The following is a 21,310-nucleotide window of genomic DNA, read 5'->3' as shown; positions in this document are numbered from 1 at the left end:
GATTGGCTGTTTGTTCTGCATTAGTGTAGCTCCAAGGCCTTTTTCTGAAGCATCACATTGTACCACCACTTCTCGATCTGGGTCGAAATACTTCAGGGTTGCTGCATCTGCAATAGCCTTCTTTACTGATCGGAAAGCAGTTTCCTGGTTTTCTGTCCATTCCCAGAGCACATCTTTGTGGGTTAGCTGTCTCAGTGGCTCACACATATCTGACAGATGCTTGCAAAACTTGGAGAGATAATTTACCATGCCCAGAAATCGTTGTACTCCACACACATCAGTTGGGGTTGGCAAATCTTGAATTGCTCTCACCTTTTCTGGATCCACTTTTACACCATTTGAGGTCAGAAGATGTCCAATATATGCAACTTCTGTCATTTTCAGTTTGAATTTGTCCACGTTCAGCTTTATTTGTTTTGCTCTACATCGGTCCAAAAATTGTATCATCTTCTGGGCATGATCCTTGATTGCAGATTCCATATCTTCGCCTTCTCCCACTATAAGGATATCATCTGCTATTGTTTTTCTCCAGGAAGTACTTCCAAAGCCTGCATCAATTTCTGCTGGAACATCTCCGGAGCAGGTTTTAGTCCCATGGGCAGTCTAAGCCATTTATAGCGTCCAAATGGTGAAGAAAATGTTGTCAATAAACTTGATTCTTCAGTCAGTTCCACATGGCAGAATCCATTTTTGACATCACATACAGAAAATATTTTAGCCTTTGATAGATCTGGGAGAACATCATCCAATGTTGGCATCGGGTAATGATTTCTTTTCAGCGCCTTGTTGAGTGGCTTCGGATCAATGCATATTCTTAACTTGCCTGATGGTTTCTGTACTATGACCAAACTGCTGATCCAATCTGTACTCTTCTGGACTGGTTCTATCATGCCTCTTTTCTGTAAATCTTGTAGCTCTACTTTCAGTGGTTGCATTAAAGCTATAGGCACCCTTCTTGTAGGTAATCTGGAAGGCTGCACGGTTTTATCAATTTCTAGCCTGTATTTACCTTCAAAACACCCATCACCTTCAAATAAATCCACATACTCCATTTTTATTTTTTGAAAGTCAAAAAATTGCGCTCTGCATTTAGTTTGGGATTTGGTATATCCTGGGAAACCTCAACAGACATAATGTTCTGCGACTGTACTTTTATTAAGTCCATTGCCTGCACTGCTTTTACTCCCAGTATTGGTGCATGGTTCCCACCATGCAGCACAGTAAATTCAGCTCTGTAACTTTTCCTGTTACATGGGTTCCGTATTTGGAGCTTACATGTCCCCATAGGTTTCAGAACACTTTTGTTGTACATCACCAGTACCTTATCCGTTGGCTCAATGGAAACCTGTTTGTTCAGCAGAGCACTTGGAATTACATTACAGCTTGCTCCACAATCCAGCTGAAATCTAATGGGCTTCTCATCCAACAGGAAGGTTGCATAGAGCTGCTTGGCATCCTTGACTACTGGCTGCCTGATTACATCGACATTCTCTGTTGCAGGTTGCAGCTGTAGCCATGTAATGTCCTCTGCACTGTCAGTGTCTGGTGTCACAGTGTGGACCTGTCTATGCTGTTTGCCTGCTCCCAGCCTGCAGACAGCTGAGAAATGATTCTTCTTGCCACATAACCTGCAGGTTTCACCATATGCTGCACACTTGGTCTTGTCTCTCTCATGTCTCTTACCACAATATTTACAGTGGATCGTGCTTATAGGGGAGCTTGGTCTTGTCTTTCCTCTCATAGATACTGCATGTACCTCATCATCATTATTATCACTGTTGCCTGCCATCATCTTAAGGATGTGCTTTGTCAGCTCCGCAGCCCTGCAGATTTGCATGGATCTCTCTAACGTCAGCTCTTCGTCTGAGTAACCTTTCTCTGAGGCGAGTATCCATAATGCCACATACAATTATGTCTCTTATGAGGCTATCTCTGATTTCCCCAAAGCCACATGTTACAGCCAATGTCCTCAGCTCTGTCACATATCTGTCTACATTTTCACCATCCGCCTGCTGTCTTGTGAAAAACTTGTATCTCTCCACAGTCTCATTTCTTTGTGGTCACAGTGCTTATCAAAGGCTTCCACAATGTCTGCTAGGACGAGGTGGTCTATGTCTGGCAGTAAGGTCTGGGCTAGTTCTCTGCCTTTTTCCCCAATTAAGTAATAAAACAGCTTTACTTTACGTTTGTCATCACTGGGGGCCACTGTCAGATCCACATACAGAGTAAACTCCTCTTTCCAGTGTCTCCATGTCTGTGATAGATTACATGATGAGACATCCAGTTTCTGAGGGGGTTTCAGAGCAGTCTCCATCTTGTATAATGACAGGAAATCTGTACTCACAGTTGCAATGATGTTCTGTACAGTCCCAGTCTCACACACAAGCTCTGAGGATTTGCAGATGTGTTACATAAAGGTTCTGTGCCCAGCTGCCACCATGTTCTGTTTGCTGTGTCTCTCAGTAATTACACTCAGTGGAGATCTTCAGGCTATTTATTAGGTGGTATTGTCAGCCATTGCATCTCTCCCTGCTGCCTGCACTCTGTCTGCAGTACCAGCGAGTTCCCACTTGCTTGTGAACACATACAAGAAGAGAGACCCCTAGGGGACATACAGCATATACATATTGCTACAATAACAATGGCCTCCCCACTGTTGCATGTTCCTTGATCCTCGCCACATGGCTCCCTCTCCATATTGTGCCCCCTTTTCACACCATACAGCCTCCAAAATGTGCTCTCACATTGTCCTTCATATACTGCTCTCCTTATACTATGGCCTCACACTGTCCTTACTGCCTCCCATAATGTGCCATCACTTTGTATACTGTGTGAACAACCCTATTCCCCTCCCACACTCTACAGTAAAAGTCCCTTACATCTCCAGCTCCACGGTGGAGCACTTACCTTATCCCTCAGCTTCACCTCCTTTGTGGTGCTCTATCCCACACACACTGCTCCCCATACAGCCTGCACCCCGCATATCACACACACTACACCCCCATATGTCACAGACCCTGCTCCCCATACAGCCTGCAACCCCCATATCACACACACTACACCCCCATGTCACACACCCTGCTCCCCATACAGCCTGCATGCCCCATATCACACACACTACACCCCCATATGTCACACACCCTATTCCCCATGCAGCCTGCACCCCCCATATCACACAAAATTACACCCTCATATGCCTCACACCCTGCCCCACATATCTCACAGCCTGTACCCCAACTTACCCCTCTCTCAAATACTCTGCACCCCTTCACATACTTCGGTCACAGTCTGCACCCCCCCCCCCTCATGTCCCCGCTTTTCTATTTACCAGTCATGTGTCCCAATCTCCTTCAGGAATTGATATCTTCTCCTGCTTTCTGCCCGGCAAACCTGTGTCTTCTCCCAGACAGTCACATGGGCATGACATCATCGCAGGTCCTGACAGGATAGATTCCGTCTTCTGGGCAGGAGCACTTCTGCTCTGTTGCAGCTCAGAAACGCCAGGTGGGCCTCTCCAGGTCAGGGGCCCCCCTGCTGACACCGGGCCCCCCTGACCCACAGGCCGGCCCCCTGGCCTTACAGAGAGGAGCTGGTTCTGCACAGCGGCTGCCGGGCCCCTATAACCCTGCGGACCCGGTCGCAGTGACAACCTCTGTGACCGCAGTCGTTACGCCCCTGGTCAGGCGGGCCTATCAGCACTATATATAAGTGCATCTCACACGGATACGCAAGATGCACAGTGTCTGAATTATGGCCTATAAATGACGCACAACACTAAGTCAGGCGGGTCAGTTAGCACTATATGAGTGCATAACACATGATAGGCTCACCATTTTACCACCTGAATTCCAAAAGTCCACACACATCCTGCAAAAATCGATAAAATGTGCCATATCTCAAATAGTGAGATATTAGTTTATATTTTGGCCCAAAATATGTAAGCTCGCAATCCATATGAGATGCACTTATATATAGTGTTGATGGGCCCGCCTGACCTAGGTTTTTGAGTCATTTATAGGTTACAGTTCAGACACTGTGCATTTCACTCATTATATGATGGGCTCCCAGTGCAAGCCTTATGAGTGTGCATGTCTTATGCTAAGCAGCCACTCCTCCCTTCTAGTGTGGAGGTGTGAGTGGCTGTATCATCAGCATCTTGTGTGACGCCCTGGCAAAACCAGGGAGTCACAGATGACTGTGCCCTCCACCAAGGGTACAGGAATCGTCGCTTCCTTGGGATTTAACATCACATCCCACACACAGGAACACCAGCCACAAAATCCTAGTCCCCCCCATGGTAATAAGGACACACCAGTGGGCAGGACCAGGCGGATTGGGAGCGCCCACCTAGGAGTCCTGAGGTGCCAGGGGAGGGATCAAGTCAGAGAAGTGCTGGACGGGGAAAGAGACAGTCGTGTCGTGCTGAGCAGTCAGTGAAGTGTAGTCAGGGGTCGGAGCCTCTGGACTACAGCAGCACCTGCAAAGGACTAGGTGGCAGACGGCAGAGCAGGGCCACAGGTGACTGGAGTACGGTCGTGGGAGATTCAGAGTGGACCGGGGCAGGGTTGGAGCCCACCAATACCGACCGTGGCGATCCGGTCTGGAAACCGTGCACAGGCGGGGTACCTGGACCCTAGCTAGAAGACTGTTGCAAGCCCCTTCTCTAATTCACCAGGCCGGGGGGCAAGGTTTCAGGCCTTGTTTCCAGAAAGAAGCCCAGATAGAGCAAAACGGCAGCCCACCGTGGGGGATAGGGTATCCGCAAACACCCACTGAAATCCCAAGGGTCAGCTTTCGCGGGCAACAGCTCCTCAGGTACACAACACACCGGGAGCAGATTTCTCCCATTCCACACGGGTTAAATCAACACAAGAGGAACACACAGTGCAGGAGGAAGGGCCCCTGCCCTGTCAGCCCGGGTGTGGGACCAGCACACCCCTCCAAAAGGCTCCTGGCATTCGGCTTTGGTTTACAAAAGGACTCTGTGTTTACTGACCCTCCACATCAGTACAGCCTCATCCAGCACCACGACTACCAACTGTAAGTTTCCTATTTCCTGCCACCTAAAGACTACTCCCTGCAACCTCTGAAAATACCTTGAGCCCCGGGGCATCCACCCCCCTACCCACGGAGGGGTTAACAACCAGCTGCCATTCAATCGCCCCTGGGTGCCTCCCAACAGCAGCGTTGGTATTCCATATTATCACACACCGTGGGTGGCATCACAAAGTATCTACAACAGGGGTGGGGATCCTTTTTTCAGCCGGGGGCCATTTGGAAATTTCTACCAACCTTCGGGGGCTACACAAAATTATCAATGTGAAAATGACCCTGCTATATTTGGTCAAACAATTAATTAACTTACCCCTACTGTGGCGGCCGGAGCGGCTTCTCTTTGGTGCAACTGTGATGTTTGGTGATACTAATCATGTTTCTTCTCACAGCTGCTTTTTCATTTTTGTCTGGGTCTGGAGCGCAGTCAACTCTTAGTGATAAGATTGGTAAATCATATACATCACATAACAGACGCTGTATATACATCACAGGAGACACTGGAGGCACATATAACACATATGAGACACTGGGACTGCTGTATATACATCACAAGAGACACTGGGGGCATATACATCACATAGGAGATGCTAGGACTGCTGTATATACATCACAGGAGACACTGGGGGCACATACATCACACAAGGGGCTGGGGACATGCATATGCCCCCAGCCCCTCCTGTGATGTATATGCCCCCAGTCCCTCCTGTGATGTATATGCCCCCAGTCCCTCCTGTGATGTATATGCCCCCAGGTACTCTTGTGGTGTATGTGCCCCCAGCCCCTCTTGTGATGTATGTGCCCCCAGCCCCTCTTGTGATGTATGTGCCCCCAGCCACTCTTGTGATGTATGTGCCCCCAGCCCTTCCTGTGATGTATATGCCCCCACTTTTCCTGTGATGTATAAGTCACAGGAGACGCTGAGGACATGCACATCACAAGAGGGGCTGGGGCGCAGGCACCACACAAGAGGGGCTGGGGCGCAGGCACCACACAAGAGGGGCTGGGCGAAGGCACCACTGGGGGGGCACAGATATCACTTGCGGAGCCCTGACATCACTGGGGGTGACACACACACCTGGGGTCATACACAGCATTTGGGGGGCCACAAAGCACTGGACAGGGCACACAGCAGCAGAGGGCTTGCGCTAGACACACAGCAGCGTCGGACTCAGCACCGAAGAGCAGGCACCGGGCACGCAGCTCCGGGGGGGCGGGCACGCAGCTCTGAGGGCAGAGGGCAGGCAACGCAGAGCACTTAACCCACCCACAAAGTAAGTCCTCTCTCGCTGGCACTGGCCAGCGGAAGAACGCATTGGTAAGGACAGCAGCACATGTGTGGATTTAAAGGGCCTGCGGCCCACAAGATGGTGGTGGTGGCTCGAGTACTGCCGCCCGCGGGAATCTGCCCGGGGGCCGCATAAAAGGGCATGGCGGGGCGTATACGGCCCGCGGGCCAGAGGTTCCCCACCCCTGATCTACAACAATCCCCGTACATATACGTCCCTTTTTTATTTGAGTGTCCGCGCGACCCCCGGGTCCGGAAACCCCTCGAGCCACTGCAGATCCAGATCCGAGCAGCCCGACTGCTGACGTGGGGGTGGCACACTTGCACCTGGGCTGCAGCCATCTTTTATGAGGAAGGCTCACCACATTCTGTGTGTGCATACATCATCTGTCTTGGCTCCTTCTGGTAAGAAAAACCAGCAATAAAAAATATACAATATATGGTCTGTTATTTTTAGAAACAAGTTACCCTCAAAAAATGTAAAAACTACCGCGGAACAAAGGTGCACACAATATGTAGTCATAAAAATGAAAAAGACTATATGCAAATAGCAACTATACAGGACCAGCTGGAATGTAAACAGAAACGCCCAAAGTTCAATTGTGCAGAGACTACCAAACTGCAATGTGTAAACAATATGTAGAAAGGGGCATGTATTAACAATGTGTCAATCCGGATAGTAGCTACAGTAGATCCAATGTCGAACAGATAACAACTATAAGTGCTAGAGGTCAACCGAGTAGGCAATCATTAATGTATTTACATAATGATAGATGCACAAGTATATAGATAGCAATTACCTGCGGTCATATCTGAACACCTGCTGTGTCGGTACCATGTCCTAGAGAAACCCTATGCGCTTTTCGGCGTACCTTCTTCAGGGATGAGAATTTTGAAGTGCCCTTCCAGTGTATTAAACCCAATTTTCCACTCATCCCCCTGTCTGACCTGGATCAGATTATAGACCCCCTTAAGGTCAAGTTTAGAGAACTATTTAGGACTGGAAATCTGATTAAATCGGTCAGGAATGAGTGGCAGAGGATACGGATCACAAACTGTTATCTGGTTTATAGTGCCTTGCGAAAATATTCAGCCCCCTTTGAATTTTTCAACCTTTTCCCACATTTCAGGCTTCAAACATAAAGATAAAGATAAAAAATTGTATGTTATGGTGAAGAATCAACAAGTGGGACACAATTGTGTAGTTGAATGAAATGTATTGCTTATTTTAAACTTTTTTAAAAAATAAATAACTGAAAAGTGGGGCGTTCAATATTATTTGGCCCCTTTACTTTCAGTGCAGCAAACTCACTCCAAAAGTTCATTGAGGATCTCTGAATCCAATGTTGTCCTAAATGCTCTGTGATAGTCTGTGTTCTGTTTAAAGCACAGATACCATCATGAAGACCAAGGAACACAATAGACAGGTCCGTGATATTGTTGTGGAGAAGTTTAAAACCGGATTTGGCTACAAAAAGATTTCCAAAACTTTAAACATCCCAATGAGCACTGGGCAGGCGATCATATTGAAATGGAAGGAGTATCATACCACTGCAAATCTACCAAGACCCGTGTTACCACTATTTATCTCTGCACACATAGGTTTTTTACCCCTAAGCCTGTACCAGTCCCTGCCACTGCAGGTTGACATTTTCTTGTCTCCCCTGAGGAACTCTCCTTATTAAGAGGGAAAAGCGTTGGGAGGGCGTCTCTTTTTTCCTTTAAAAGGTTGCGGGGCAGACAACTTACTAGGGTGCTGCCCTTGTCAGGGTGGAAGCTCATTCACGGGGCACGACAGGGGCTGATACACATTAACCCGATTGCTGACCCTAGTCCTTCCAGCCTGTGACTTCGTATTTGGATTTGTGGAGAAAATTTGGGTGAGATCTACCTTTTTTTCTTGCCATTTGGCAAAAAATGTTTTGTATTGCACAAGTAATGCACAAGCACTTTGTGTTTTCATTGTTAAATTAAAAATTAAGTTTTAGTCCCTGCTATTATATCAACAAGACAATGATCTCAAACATAAAGCAAAATCTACAATGGAATGGTTCACAAATAAACGTATCCAGGTGTAAGAATGGCCAAGTCACAGTCCAGACCTGAATCCAATCCAGAATCTGTGGAAAGAGCTGAAAACTGCTGTTCACAAATGCTCTCCATGCAACCTCACTCAGCTCGAGCTGTTTGCAATGGAAGAATGGGCAAGAATTTCAGTCTCTCAAATGTGCAAAACTGATAGACACATACCCCAAGCGACTTGCAGCTGTAATCACAGCAAAAGGGGACGCTACAAAGTATTAACTTAAAGGGGCCGAATAATATTGCACGCCCCACTTTTCAGTTATTTATTTTTTTAAAAAGTTTAAAATAAGCAATACATTTTGTTTACCTTCACAATTGTGTCCCACTTGTTGTTGATTCTTCACCATAACATTAAAAATTTTTATATTTATGCTTGAAGCCTGAATTGTGGGAAAAAGTTGAAAAATTCAAGGGGGCTGAATACTTTCGCAAGGCACTGTAGCTCACAAAAGTCCAGGCATGGCCGTAGTCAACCATCCTTCTTTTTAACAAAGAAGAAACCAGCAGCCATTGGACACAAGGACCCCGTAGCCAAACTCTCCATAATATACTTCTTGAGAGCTAATCTCTCAGAGCCCAACAAGTTATACAGACTGCACTTGGTTAATTTTCCCCTAGCCTCAACCTTATGGTGCAGTTATAAGATCTATGCGGCGGCAGCTCCTGAAACCCTTCTCAGAGAACACATCACAAAAATCTGGGAGAGGATCCGGAATACTACTGGTAATCACCAAAATACAGGTTCCTAGACAGTGTTTATTTTTACAAGAGCTCCATTTAATTGTTACTTGGGTTTTCCAGTCAACTGTGGGGTTTATATAATGCAAACCAGGGCAACCACTAGTACAATAGATGTGCAGTATCCAGCCATGGCCACTATCAGAAGATGGAGCAGCTCTGGAACTGCCTGCTGCTGCCGCTGAGACCGAGAACAGCTGATCGACGTTGGTGTGAGGTGTCGGACCCCAGCCAATCATACATTGATGACCTATCCTAAGGGGTACTTTGCACACTACGACATCGCAGCTGCGATATCGGTGGGGTCAAATCCAAAGTGACGCACATCCGGTGTCGCTGTCGACATCGTAGTATGTAAATCCTTTTAGCTACGATTAACGAGCGCAAAAGCGTGGTAATCGTATGATCGATGTAGTGTCCGACATTTCCATAATTTCGCTGCAGCGACAGGTACGATGTTGTTTCTCGTTCCTGCGGCAGCACACATCGCTGTGTATGAAGCCGCAGGAGCGAGGAACATCTGCTTACCTGCCGCCGGTGGCGATGCGGAAGGAAGGAGGTGGGTGGGATGTCTATGTCCCGCTCATCTCCGCCCCTCTGCTTCTAGAGGCCGCCTGCCGTGTGACGTCGCTGTGACGCCGCACGACCCGCCCCCTTAGGAAGGAGGCGGTTCGCCGGCCAGAGAGATGTCGCAGGGCAGGTAAGTGCATGTGAAGGTGCCGTAGCGATAATGTTCGCTATGGCAGCTATCACAAGATATCGCAGCTGCAACGGGGGCAAATACTATCGCACTCGGCATCGCTACCAGCGGCATTCGATGTCGTAGTGTTCAAAGTGCCCCTTAGGATAGACTATCAATGTAAAAGTAAGGGACACACTCTTTAAAGACATAAGCATGTTTGAGTAGGTCAATCAGACATGTTAATTTCTGTATTTGTGTTTTTCATCCTGTAGGTCTTTGCAATGTACAATATATAAATCTAATTTACTGAATGTGTTTGTTCTCCTTCAAGGTTGTGGAGTGTTAGCTGTATTACTAGTAATCATATTTTTGGATCAAATACAAGGAGACAGAGAAGAAAAAGGCATTAACTGTGGTTCCACACTTCTATTAGCTCTTAAGCATCTCCGTGATAAACGACAATGTCTTCTTATTCCACTCACTATGTTCAGCGGCTTGGAACAAGGCTTTATTGCCAGCGATTTTACTAAGGTATACATCTTTATTGATTTCTAGCTGTAGTACCCGGGCATTGCCCAGGACAGTAACGGTCTCTCTGTCTCTCTCCCAGTCTCTGCCTGTCTGTGTCTTTTTCTCTGTCTCTTTCTGTCTGTCTCTCTGTTTATCTCTGTCTCTGTGTATGTCTCTCTGTCTGTCTTTCCCTGTTTGTCTCTGTGTGTCTGTCTCTATCCATGTCTGTCTGTCTGTGTCTATCTCTGTCTCTGTAATAGTGTCTGTCTGTCTCTGTCTATCAATGTCTCTATGCCTCGTTCCCCGTCTGCCTCGTTCCCCGTCTGTCTCTGTCTCGTTCCCCGTCTGTCTCTGTCTCGTTCCCCGTCTGTCTCTGTCTCGTTCCCCGTCTGTCTCTGTCTCGTTCCCCGTCTGTCTCTGTCTCGTTCCCCGTCTGTCTCTGTCTCGTTCCCCGTCTGTCTCTGTCTCGTTCCCCGTCTGTCTCTGTCTCGTTCCCCGTCTGTCTCTGTCTCGTTCCCCGTCTGTCTCTGTCTCGTTCCCCGTCTGTCTCTGTCTCGTTCCCCGTCTGTCTCTGTCTCGTTCCCCGTTTGTCTGTGTCTCTCTTTCCGTCTCTTTCCCTCTTTCCGTCTCTTTCCCTCTTTCCCCGTTTGTCTGTGTCTCTCTTTCCGTCTCTTTCCCTCTTTCCGTCTCTTTCCCTCTTTCCGTCTCTTTCCCTCTTTCCGTCTCTTTCCCTCTTTCCGTCTCTTTCCCTCTTTCCGTCTCTTTCCCTCTTTCCGTCTCTTTCCCTCTTTCCGTCTCTTTCCCTCTTTCCGTCTCTTTCCCTCTTTCCGTCTCTTTCCCTCTTTCCGTCTCTTTCCCTCTTTCCGTCTCTTTCCCTCTTTCCGTCTTTTTCCCTCTTTCCGTCTTTTTCCCTCTTTCCGTCTCTTTCCCTGTCTGTCTCTTTCCCTGTCTGTCTCTTTCCCTGTCTGTCTCTTTCCCTGTCTGTCTCTTTCCCTGGCTGTCTCTTTCCCTGGCTGTTTCTTTCCCTGGCTGTCTCTTTCCCTGGCTGTCTCTTTCCCTGGCTGTCTCTTTCCCTGGCTGTCTCTTTCCCTGGCTGTCTCTTTCCCTGGCTGTCTCTTTCCCTGGCTGTCTCTTTCCCTGGCTGTCTCTTTCCCTGGCTGTCTCTTTTCCTGGCTGTCTCTTTTCTTGGCTGTCTCTTTTCCTGGCTGTCTCTTTTCCTGGCTGTCTCTTTTCCTGGCTGTCTCTTTTCCTGTCTGTCTCTTTTCCTGTCTGTCTCTTTCCCTGTCTGTCTCTTTCCCTGTCTGTCTCTTTCCCTGTCTGTCTCTTTCCCTGTCTGTCTCTTTCCCTGGCTGTCTCTTTCCCTGGCTGTCTCTTTCCCTGGCTGTCTCTTTCCCTGGCTGTCTCTTTCCCTGGCTGTCTCTTTCCCTGGCTGTCTCTTTCCCTGGCTGTCTCTTTCCCTGGCTGTCTCTTTCCCTGGCTGTCTCTTTCCCTGGCTGTCTCTTTCCCTGGCTGTCTCTTTCCCTGGCTGTCTCTTTCCCTGGCTGTCTCTTTTCTTGGCTGTCTCTTTTCTTGGCTGTCTCTTTTCCTGGCTGTCTCTTTTCCTGGCTGTCTCTTTTCCTGGCTGTCTCTTTTCCTGGCTGTCTCTTTTCCTGGCTGTCTCTTTTCCTGGCTGTCTCTTTTCCTGGCTGTCTCTTTTCCTGGCTGTCTCTTTTCCTGGCTGTCTCTTTCCCTGGCTGTCTCTTTCCCTGGCTGTCTCTTTCCCTGGCTGTCTCTTTCCCTGGCTGTCTCTTTCCCTGGCTGTCTCTTTCCCTGGCTGTCTCTTTCCGTCTCTTTCCCTGGCTGTCTCTTTCCGTCTCTTTTCCTGGCTGTCTCTTTCCGTCTCTTTCCCTGTCTGTCTCTTTACGTCTCTTTCCCTGTCTGTCTCTTTACGTCTCTTTCCCTGTCTGTCTGTGCCTGTCTGTCTGTGTCTGTTTCTTTCCCTGTCTGCCTCTTACTCTGTCTGTCTCTCTCTATATATCTCCACACCAACATATTATTACCTCACACATAAGCTTCTTATACTAACAATTTATTTTGTTCCTATAGCAACCAATCACAGCTGCTATTAATAACCTGTAGGTTGCAGCTCCATTCACTTTATTGGAGGCAGGTTTTTTGGAGACTAAAGGGTACTTTACATGCTGCGATATCGGTTTCGATATCGCTAGTGAGTGCACCCGCCCTTGTCGGTTGTGCGTCACGGGCAAATCGCTGCCTGTGGCGCACAATATCGCTAACACCCGTCACACGTATTTACCTTCCCTGCAACGTCGCTCTGGCCGGCGATCCGCCTCCTTTCTAAGGGGGCGGTTCGTTCGACGTCACAGGGACGTCACACGGCAGCTGTCTAATAGCAGAGGAGGTACTAATAGCAAGATAAGGCACAGCCACAGTGTATGAGATGTTGAGGTGCACTTGTAGGTTTTCACACCATATGTCCAGAGAATTAGAAACAAGGCACTCGCAAATGGTGATACAAATGAAGAATTTATTCCATAAGTCTTAAAGCAACATGTGACGTTTCGGCCGGGTGGCCTTCATCAAACAACTTGTTATTTAGACTGTCAGGGTAGTGGTAAAGGTTTGATGAAGGCCACCCGGCCGAAACGTCACATGTTGCTTTAAGACTTATGGAATAAATTCTTCGTTTGTATCACCATTTGACAATAGCAGAGGAGGGGCGGAGATGAGTGGCCGGAACATGCCACGCAGCTCCTTCCTTCCTCGGTGGACGGAGGTAAGGAGATGTTCGTCGTTCCTGCGGTGTCACATATAGCGATGTGTGATGCCGCAGGAACGAGGAACAACATCACTACTTAACAGACAACGATTTTTGGTAAATGAGCGACCTCTCATATACCAACGATTTTCGTCTCTTTTGCGATCATTTAAGGTCGCTCCAGCCTGTCACATGCTGCGGTGTCGCTAACGACGCCGGATGTGCGTCTCAAACACCGTGACGATGATATATCGTTAGCGATGTCGCAGCGATGGCCCTTAAGGCTATGTTCACACAAGACGTTTTTGCAGTGTTTTTTTCCTGACCACAACGTAATCTTGTGGCAGGATGTCTCCTGGGAGACATCTGCGGTTTGGGTGCGTTTCTGTGGCGTTTTTACAGCATTTTTTTTTGTGCTGTCAAGACCAGCAAGGGTTCAAGAGTACCAGAGTGCTGGGTCGGGCCAAGATTGACCTGGATCTGGCACTCGGGTAGTAAAAAAAAAAAGTAAAAAGAAAAAAAAAGTAAAGCAAGCACGCTATACTTACTAGTCTTCGGTAGTGTATGGGCTCCTTCCAGGTAAGATGTCTTCAATAGGCCCTTATTACACGTGGGGCAGGGGGGAGAAGCATAATTGTAGTGGCAGGAGGAAAACCTCTCCAAGCTCACTAACCAAGCCGTTCACGTCCACTAGCCAAGATAGCCACGCCCACTAACCTGGAAGGAGCCTCTACATTCAAAGATTATCGTACCTGCTCCCGCAGCCCCGCCTACTTCTGATGCTGCTCATTAGCCTCATGCATATTCACTGCTTCCCCCTCAACTGGAGTCTTTGGGTCTATCGTACAGTAAAAAATAAATAAAAAAAAATGACGTAGGGTCCCCCCATATTATGCTACCCAGCACAGATAAAGCCTACAGCCACAGGCTGCAGCCCCCAGCTGTGCTTGGCTGGGTATCAAAATATGCTGTTTTTTTCAATGATTTAAATAATTAAAAAAACACAGCATGCGGTTCCCCCAAATTTTGATACCCAGCCAAGATAAAGCCCACAGCTGGGGGCTGGTATTCTCAGGCTGGAGAGACCCAGCCTAAAAATATCAGCCTACAGTCGCCGAGTATTGTCGCATCTATTAGATGCGACATTCCCAGCACTTTATCTGCTCTTCCCGAATTGCCCTAGTGTGGTGGCAATCGGGGTAATAAGGGGTTAATTGCAGCTCATAGCTGCGACTAAGTCCTAGAGTGGTATTGGCAGGCAAACACTAGTAACCCCCTAAAGAAATTACTGAAATGCCATAATGTCCTAAAACAATTCTTTATTAATACAATTAAAAAGATTAATGACAATTTGCACTTAGCAGAGTAGGACAATGAATATCACAAAATGAGTCCCTCCTAACAGGGGGAGGGGTAGGTACAGGCACATCAGGACCATCAGTACAGGTTTAATAGAGAATACCAATACAATATCCAAACATAATACCAACCACATAGTCTAATTGGAATTATAGAATGATAATCTGAAATAAGCCTCATAGAAAGTAAAAACAGATTGTATCCTGGAAACCAATTGAAAACTATAGACCCAACTTAAGGATGTCAATGCACCTGTAGTTCCATACCTAGTTAGGGTGTATACCCCACAAAAGTTATAAGGACACCTGTGCTGGCCAAAATAGAAGTATCCAAGGGAAAATCCTATCACAATCTAATAGTAAATGAGAGGCCAATCAGTGTAATATGAGCTGAGGAGTTCATTTCTGGCAACTATCAGCAGAATAACCTCCCAGTTTGAGATATGGGTCAGGGTGAGCTTGTAGGAGGATACTGATAACAGAATAAATCATCAGTATGTTCACTTAAACCGCATAATAATAGTATGCATCCCCCAAAGAAGTTAATCCGCTCAGCTCAAAACAACTTCAGTTAGTACATTCATCCACATATCCATATACAGTTAGGTCCACAAATATTTGGACAGTGACACAATTTTCGCGAGTTGGGCTCTGCATGCCACCACATTGGATTTGAAATGGAATCTCTACAACAGAATTCAAGTGCAGATTGTAACGTTTAATTTGAAGGTTTGAAAATATCTGATAGAAATTGTAGGAATTGTACACATTTCTTTACAAACACTCCACATTTTAGGAGGTCAAAAGTAATTGGACAAATAAACCAGACCCAAACAAAATATTTTTATTTTCAATATTTTGTTGCGAATCCTTTGGAGGCAATCACTGCCTTAAGTCTGGAACCCATGGACATCACCAAACGCTGGGTTTCCTCCTTAATGCTTTGCCAGGCCTTTACTGCCGCAGCCTTCAGGTCTTGCTTGTTTGTGGGTCTTTCCGTCTTAAGTCTGGATTTGAGCAAGTGAAATGCATGCTCAATTGGGTTAAGATCTGGTGATTGACTTGGCCATTGCAGAATGTTCCACTTTTTTGCACTCATGAACTCCTGGGTAGCTTTGGCTGTATGCTTGGGGTCATTGTCCTACTGTGTACTATGTACTGTGTACTATGAAGCGCCGTCCGATCAACTTTGCGGCATTTGGCTGAATCTGGACTGAAAGTATATCCCGGTACACTTCAGAATTCATCCGGCTACTCTTGTCTGCTGTTATGTCATCAATAAACACAAGTGACCCAGTGCCATTGAAAGCCATGCCTGCCCATGCCATCACGTTGCCTCCACCATGTTTTACAGAGGATGTGGTGTGCCTTGGATCATGTGCCGTTCCCTTTCTTCTCCAAACTTTTTTCTTCCCATCATTCTGGTACAGGTTGATCTTTGTCTCATCTGTCCATAGAATATGTTTCCAGAACTGAGCTGGCTTCATGAGGTGTTTTTCAGCAAATTTAACTCTGGCCTGTCTATTTTTGGAATTGATGAATGGTTTGCATCTAGATGTGAACCCTTTGTATTTACTTTCATGGAGTCTTCTCTTTACTGTTGACTTAGAGACAGATACACCTACTTCACTGAGAGTGTTCTGGACTTCAGTTGATGTTGTGAATGGGTTCTTCTTCACCAAAAAAAGTATGCGGCGATCATCCACCACTGTTGTCATCTGTGGACGCCCAGGCCTTTTTGAGTTCCCAAGCTCACCAGTCAATTCCTTTTTTCTCAGAATGTACCCGACTGTTGATTTTGCTACTCCAAGCATGTCTGCTATCTCTGATGGATTTTTTATTTTTTCTCAGCCTCAGGATGTTCTGCTTCACCTCAATTGAGAGTTCCTTAGACCGCATGTTGTCTGGTCACAGCAACAACTTCCAAATGCAAAACCACACACCTGTAATCAACCCCAGACCTTTTAACTACTTCATTGATTACAGGTTAACGAGGGAGACGCCTTCAGAGTTAATTGCAGCCCTTAGAGTCCCTTGTCCAATTACTTTTGGTCCCTTGAAAAAGAGGAGGCTATGCATTACAGAGCTATGATTCCTAAACCCTTTCTCCGATTTGGATGTGAAAACTCTCATATTGCAGCTGGGAGTGTGCACTTTCAGCCCATATTATATATATATAATTGTATTTCTGAACATGTTTTTGTAAACAGCTAAAATAACAAAACTTGTGTCACTGTCCAAATATTTCTGGCCCTGACTGTAATACATAGAACCACATGGAAAGCTGAAAGTGAAAGTAAACAGACCTGACCAATATAGTACCGACGTGCCCGCAGCCACCACGCCTCAACGCGTTTCACCTACTGCTTCTTCAGGAGGCAGGTGTACTAATACGGTGTCGGGAAGTCCTTATATACCCGTAGCTATCCATAATCAGATGCAAGTGACACGGGATTAGCAGCGCTGAAGCACATGTTTATTCGGCGCGGGCGCCGCCATGACAGGAGGATAAACGGAAGTGACCTAATGCTTGTTCCGGTCATGACGAAGAACTGTCAGTCACGGAGACCATGGCAATGCAATGCCACGGTCACCGCGCATGCGCAGCTCCCCACCATTTGACCGTACTGAAGCACTAGGAATCCACCGTCAGGCTTTGCCGCGCACAGCACGTGTAGCGCTGCAAACTCACATGGGACATTCCTGCTGGCATTAACTAACAGCATCACCAAATATGATGAAATATTTTAAAGGGGCATAACTTATTTTTGAGGCAAAAAATCCCACCAACATTAATGAAAAGAATAGTACATATGGATTTACAAAAAAGGTGGGAAAAAAACCAGAAAAGGGGACTATACCCTCATGATAGTAAACATCTATACCCCACTTATATAGGTTAACCCAATGGGTGCCAGCATGTTAGAAAATGTCATATCTATGTGAATTAAGCATGGCATGTGAATAAATGTTAATACCATTATATCCCTGATCAATGAACCTATCAAAACAACCATGATTTTTACCAATTGCAAATTATATATATATAATATATATACATTATATATATATATATATATATATATGCAGATAGTATATGTTACGCTGAAATCAGCGGAATAATATATAGTCCATGCCAGCTATCCACCGGCAATCATAGGCCAAATATGTCAGAAATCTTCATTTAGATCTTCCAAGATTCCATTCGGATTTCACCAAGCCTGCTTCCTGTATGTCAGGGTAAGTAGTGAATTCGTCCCGTTTTATCATAACCATCGTGTATAACCACCATCAGTGCCTCCTCCTCTCCACAGGCATAACATTAAATAATATATAAGCTCTAAAAACTCAATAGAGAGGAAAAGACAATATTAGTACACCTTAGAAAATCGCAATATTAACCCTGTATTAACCAAGGGTTATCATAAGAACTACAGTCATTATTACATTTAAAAATAATAAAAACAAACAATAATACAAACATCTCCTGACTGGGGTCAGTATTATACTTAAAAAAAGGCATTAAAGCCAAAATTTTCATTCAAACCATCCGGGGATACTGTGCCCAGCCGATATATCCATCTACCTTCGAGCTGGGCCAGGGATTTTCCTATGTCCCCGCCACATATATCCACTCTAATCTGATCTATTGCTTTGACCATGAGGAGCCTAGAATCGGAATTATGAAATTCCCTAAAGTGGCGGGGGATAGTTTTTAATTTTTCATTATCAGAGGCCTCCTTGGAGTTCTTAATATCTCTGACATGTGCACCCACCCGGGTCCTAAGTTCCCAGGTGGTCATGCCAATGTAAAAGAGGTTACATGGGCAGGAGGCCTGATAGATAACTGCTTTAGAAGTACAGCTCAAATATAGCCTAATGTCATACTCCTTGTTGTCCCTGGCACCCCTGAAGGTTTTGGGTTTGCGAATGTTTGCGCACGCCTTGCATAGTGCACAAGGGAAGAAACCAGCAACTCCAGTTTTGATTCGACCACCTTTCCCCGACCCATAATGGCTGTGCACCAGATGATCTTTAATATTTCTGACCCTTCGCGCCGTCATGAGGAGGTATGATGACAAATTTCTGCCTAAGATCGGGTCTGTCTTTAGGATGCCCCAATGCCTCCTAAGGATCTCACCTATATCCCTCCAGCTATTATTGTAGGTGGTAATTAATCGCACCTCACCTTCTTTTCAGGTTCTGGGCTCAAGATAATTAGGATACAGAAGGGACTCCCTAGTGCATGTTCTTGAACGATCAAAACCACGCCTTATCATTTTTCTACTGTATCCCCGACGCAAAAACCTTTCCGTTAAATCATCCGCCTGTTTGGAAAAGGTCCCTTCAGTGGAAAATATCCTCCTGGCCCTAAAAAATTGTGCCACGGTGATACTTCTGATAGTTGCCAGGGTGTGAGAGGATTTTGCGTGAAGAAAGGCATTGGTGGTCGTGAGCTTTCTATATATTTCGGTGTTTAATGTGCCCCGATCCGTGCCTTCAATTTTTATGTCTAAGAAAGCCATCTCACGGCAAAATTTGTATGTAAGAAAGACATTGATGGAATTTTGGTTAAGTCTGTCAATAAATCCAGCCAATTCACTGGGGGACCCCTCTCACAGGAACCAGATGTCATCGATATACCTCATCCAATTATGTAGAGAAAAAATATTCAGCATCGGATAGACGGAGAGATTAGGATAAAACTGAAAAATGTATTAAATCCATTAAAAACAGGATGCAACACAAAAAGGGCATGGGGACACACAATGAAAAACACGGGACTTATCCTACGCGTTTCAGCCTTGCGGTCTTGGTCATGGATTGTATGGTATCTCCAGAATAAAGTATTTAAGACATGTGCAAAAGGGCGTCATAGAAAGAGATAATTGTGCTAATTAAGAACAAACATTCACAAGATGTGCACTTGTTTAAAATACAAAGAAAAACACAATGAAATCGCAATGTGATATAAAAACAGAGATAAAGAAAAAAACACAAACTTGTGAGAAAAAAAATAAAATTTCATGAAAGACAGATAAAAATGAATGAGTGTGTATCATAAATTAATGATAAAAACATGGTATCCATGCATATGAAATTGAGGAAGCAAAAAGAAATTTATTATACACGTATATATACATATATACATGCATGCATACATGCATATATATATATAATATATATATACACACACACATGCATACATATAGAATTGTAAGGAGAGCAGGAAATTTGTAAAAGATTAATAAGCACCCTCCGATTAAATATTGGAGTTGAAGACAACCCTGTTTTTGTATCAAATGTCAGGTGGCCTGCAGGATTATTATTTTAGTGAGAACTGCCAAACTTATATGGAAAATGTTTGCAATCTTGCTGAGCCGCAGATGCGGCTCGCCGGGGCCGGACACTGAAACACCCCGCAGCGGAGGCTGCAGGGTGATTCATATGCGGCCACGACGAGAGCCGCAGCAGCGGCGTGGTGCGCACCAGCACCAACGAAGCATGTAATGAACTTATTGTTATAAAATTGAAGAAGTGTGGCGCATTATTGGGAAACTTGTTAGTTATAGTATGTGTTAGTATAAGGACATCATTGTGAGTAATAGAAAAAGAGGAATTCTTTCATCAGGTATGTAAAAAGTATATGTATCAAAGACAATGGATTTGCATTATGTATGTGTGGTTTGTATATGCGAGTTTTTAAAGAACAGATTCCTTAATTTAAGTGTATTGTGTACTGAGATCCTGACGAGTATTTAAACCATGCGGTATACAGGTATTAAGTTTAAAAATCCAAAAGGATTCCCTATTTAGGAGTTTTCTCCTGTGATCTCCCCCTCTGGCTGGCTTAAAGACTTTTTCTATGCCCATGAATCGAAATGTACCTAGACATCTATTATGTATATCTACAAAATGTTTGGAAACTGCTGAGATATTAACGGCAGATATATTTAATGTATCTGACATGCGTCGTCTAATCCGTTTTTTTTTAAAGGTCCTCCTGTGCAACCTATGTATTGAATTTTACAGGTGGTACATTCAGCAAGGTAGACTACATTGGGGGTATTGCAATTAATGTAACTCTTTATGTCATATGTAGCACCAGTATGTGTGGAAGCAAAAGTTTTACTTTTGTTCACATATTTACATGAAATGCAATGGTTGTGTCCACAGTCATAAAAGCCAGAGCAGGATAACCAGGTTTTCCCTGTTTGGCTATTGATGACACTTGGCGATAAAATGTTAGCTAGGCTCATTGCCCGTTTGGCTACAAAATTGATTTTATATTTCTTAAGGATAGTATGTAGGTTGGCATCTTGGTGTAATAAAGGCAAATATTTCTTTATAATTTTAATTATTTCGTTGTATTGTGGGGAAAAAGTGGTACTAAAAGTGACATTGTTCTGCGTCTGATTTTTGTTCTTATTTTTACATTGAAATAGATCTACTCTCTCTATGTTGTTCACTATTGTATGTGCTCGTTGAAGGCCCCCTGGAGTAAAAAAAAACTTTGGCTAGATTAAAATGTAGAGGATACTCAAATTACCCATCTATTCCCCACCATGTGGCCATTGACGGCATATACCAAGATGCCAACTTACATACTATCCTTGAGAAATATAAAATCAATTTTGTAGCCAAACGGGCAATGAGCCTTGCTAACATTTTATCGCCAAGTGTCATCAATAGCCAAACAGGGAAAACCTGGTTATCCTGCTCTGTCTTTTATGGCTGTGGACACAACCATTTGCATTTCATGTAAATATGTGAACAAAAGTAAAACTTTTGCTTCCACACATACTGGTGCTACATATAACATAAAGAGTTACATTAAT

General features: G+C 45.2%; 1 protein-coding gene across 1 annotated transcript in view; it reads left to right on the top strand.

Moving 5' to 3' along the window:
• The window catches only part of UNC93A (unc-93 homolog A), a 509,693-nt gene that overhangs the window by 378,163 nt on the left and 110,220 nt on the right, over positions 1 to 21,310 (top strand). Inside the window, 1 exon segment of the mRNA XM_075338216.1 lies at positions 10,177 to 10,376. Within this exon segment, the coding sequence (XP_075194331.1) occupies positions 10,177 to 10,376 (200 nt within the window).

Source organism: Anomaloglossus baeobatrachus, chromosome 3, assembly GCF_048569485.1.
Source record: "Anomaloglossus baeobatrachus isolate aAnoBae1 chromosome 3, aAnoBae1.hap1, whole genome shotgun sequence".
In the NCBI taxonomy this organism is placed as follows: Eukaryota; Metazoa; Chordata; class Amphibia; order Anura; family Aromobatidae; genus Anomaloglossus; species Anomaloglossus baeobatrachus.
The sequence above is the reverse complement of the archived record's forward strand: the minus strand, read 5'-3'. Positions and strand labels throughout refer to the sequence as shown.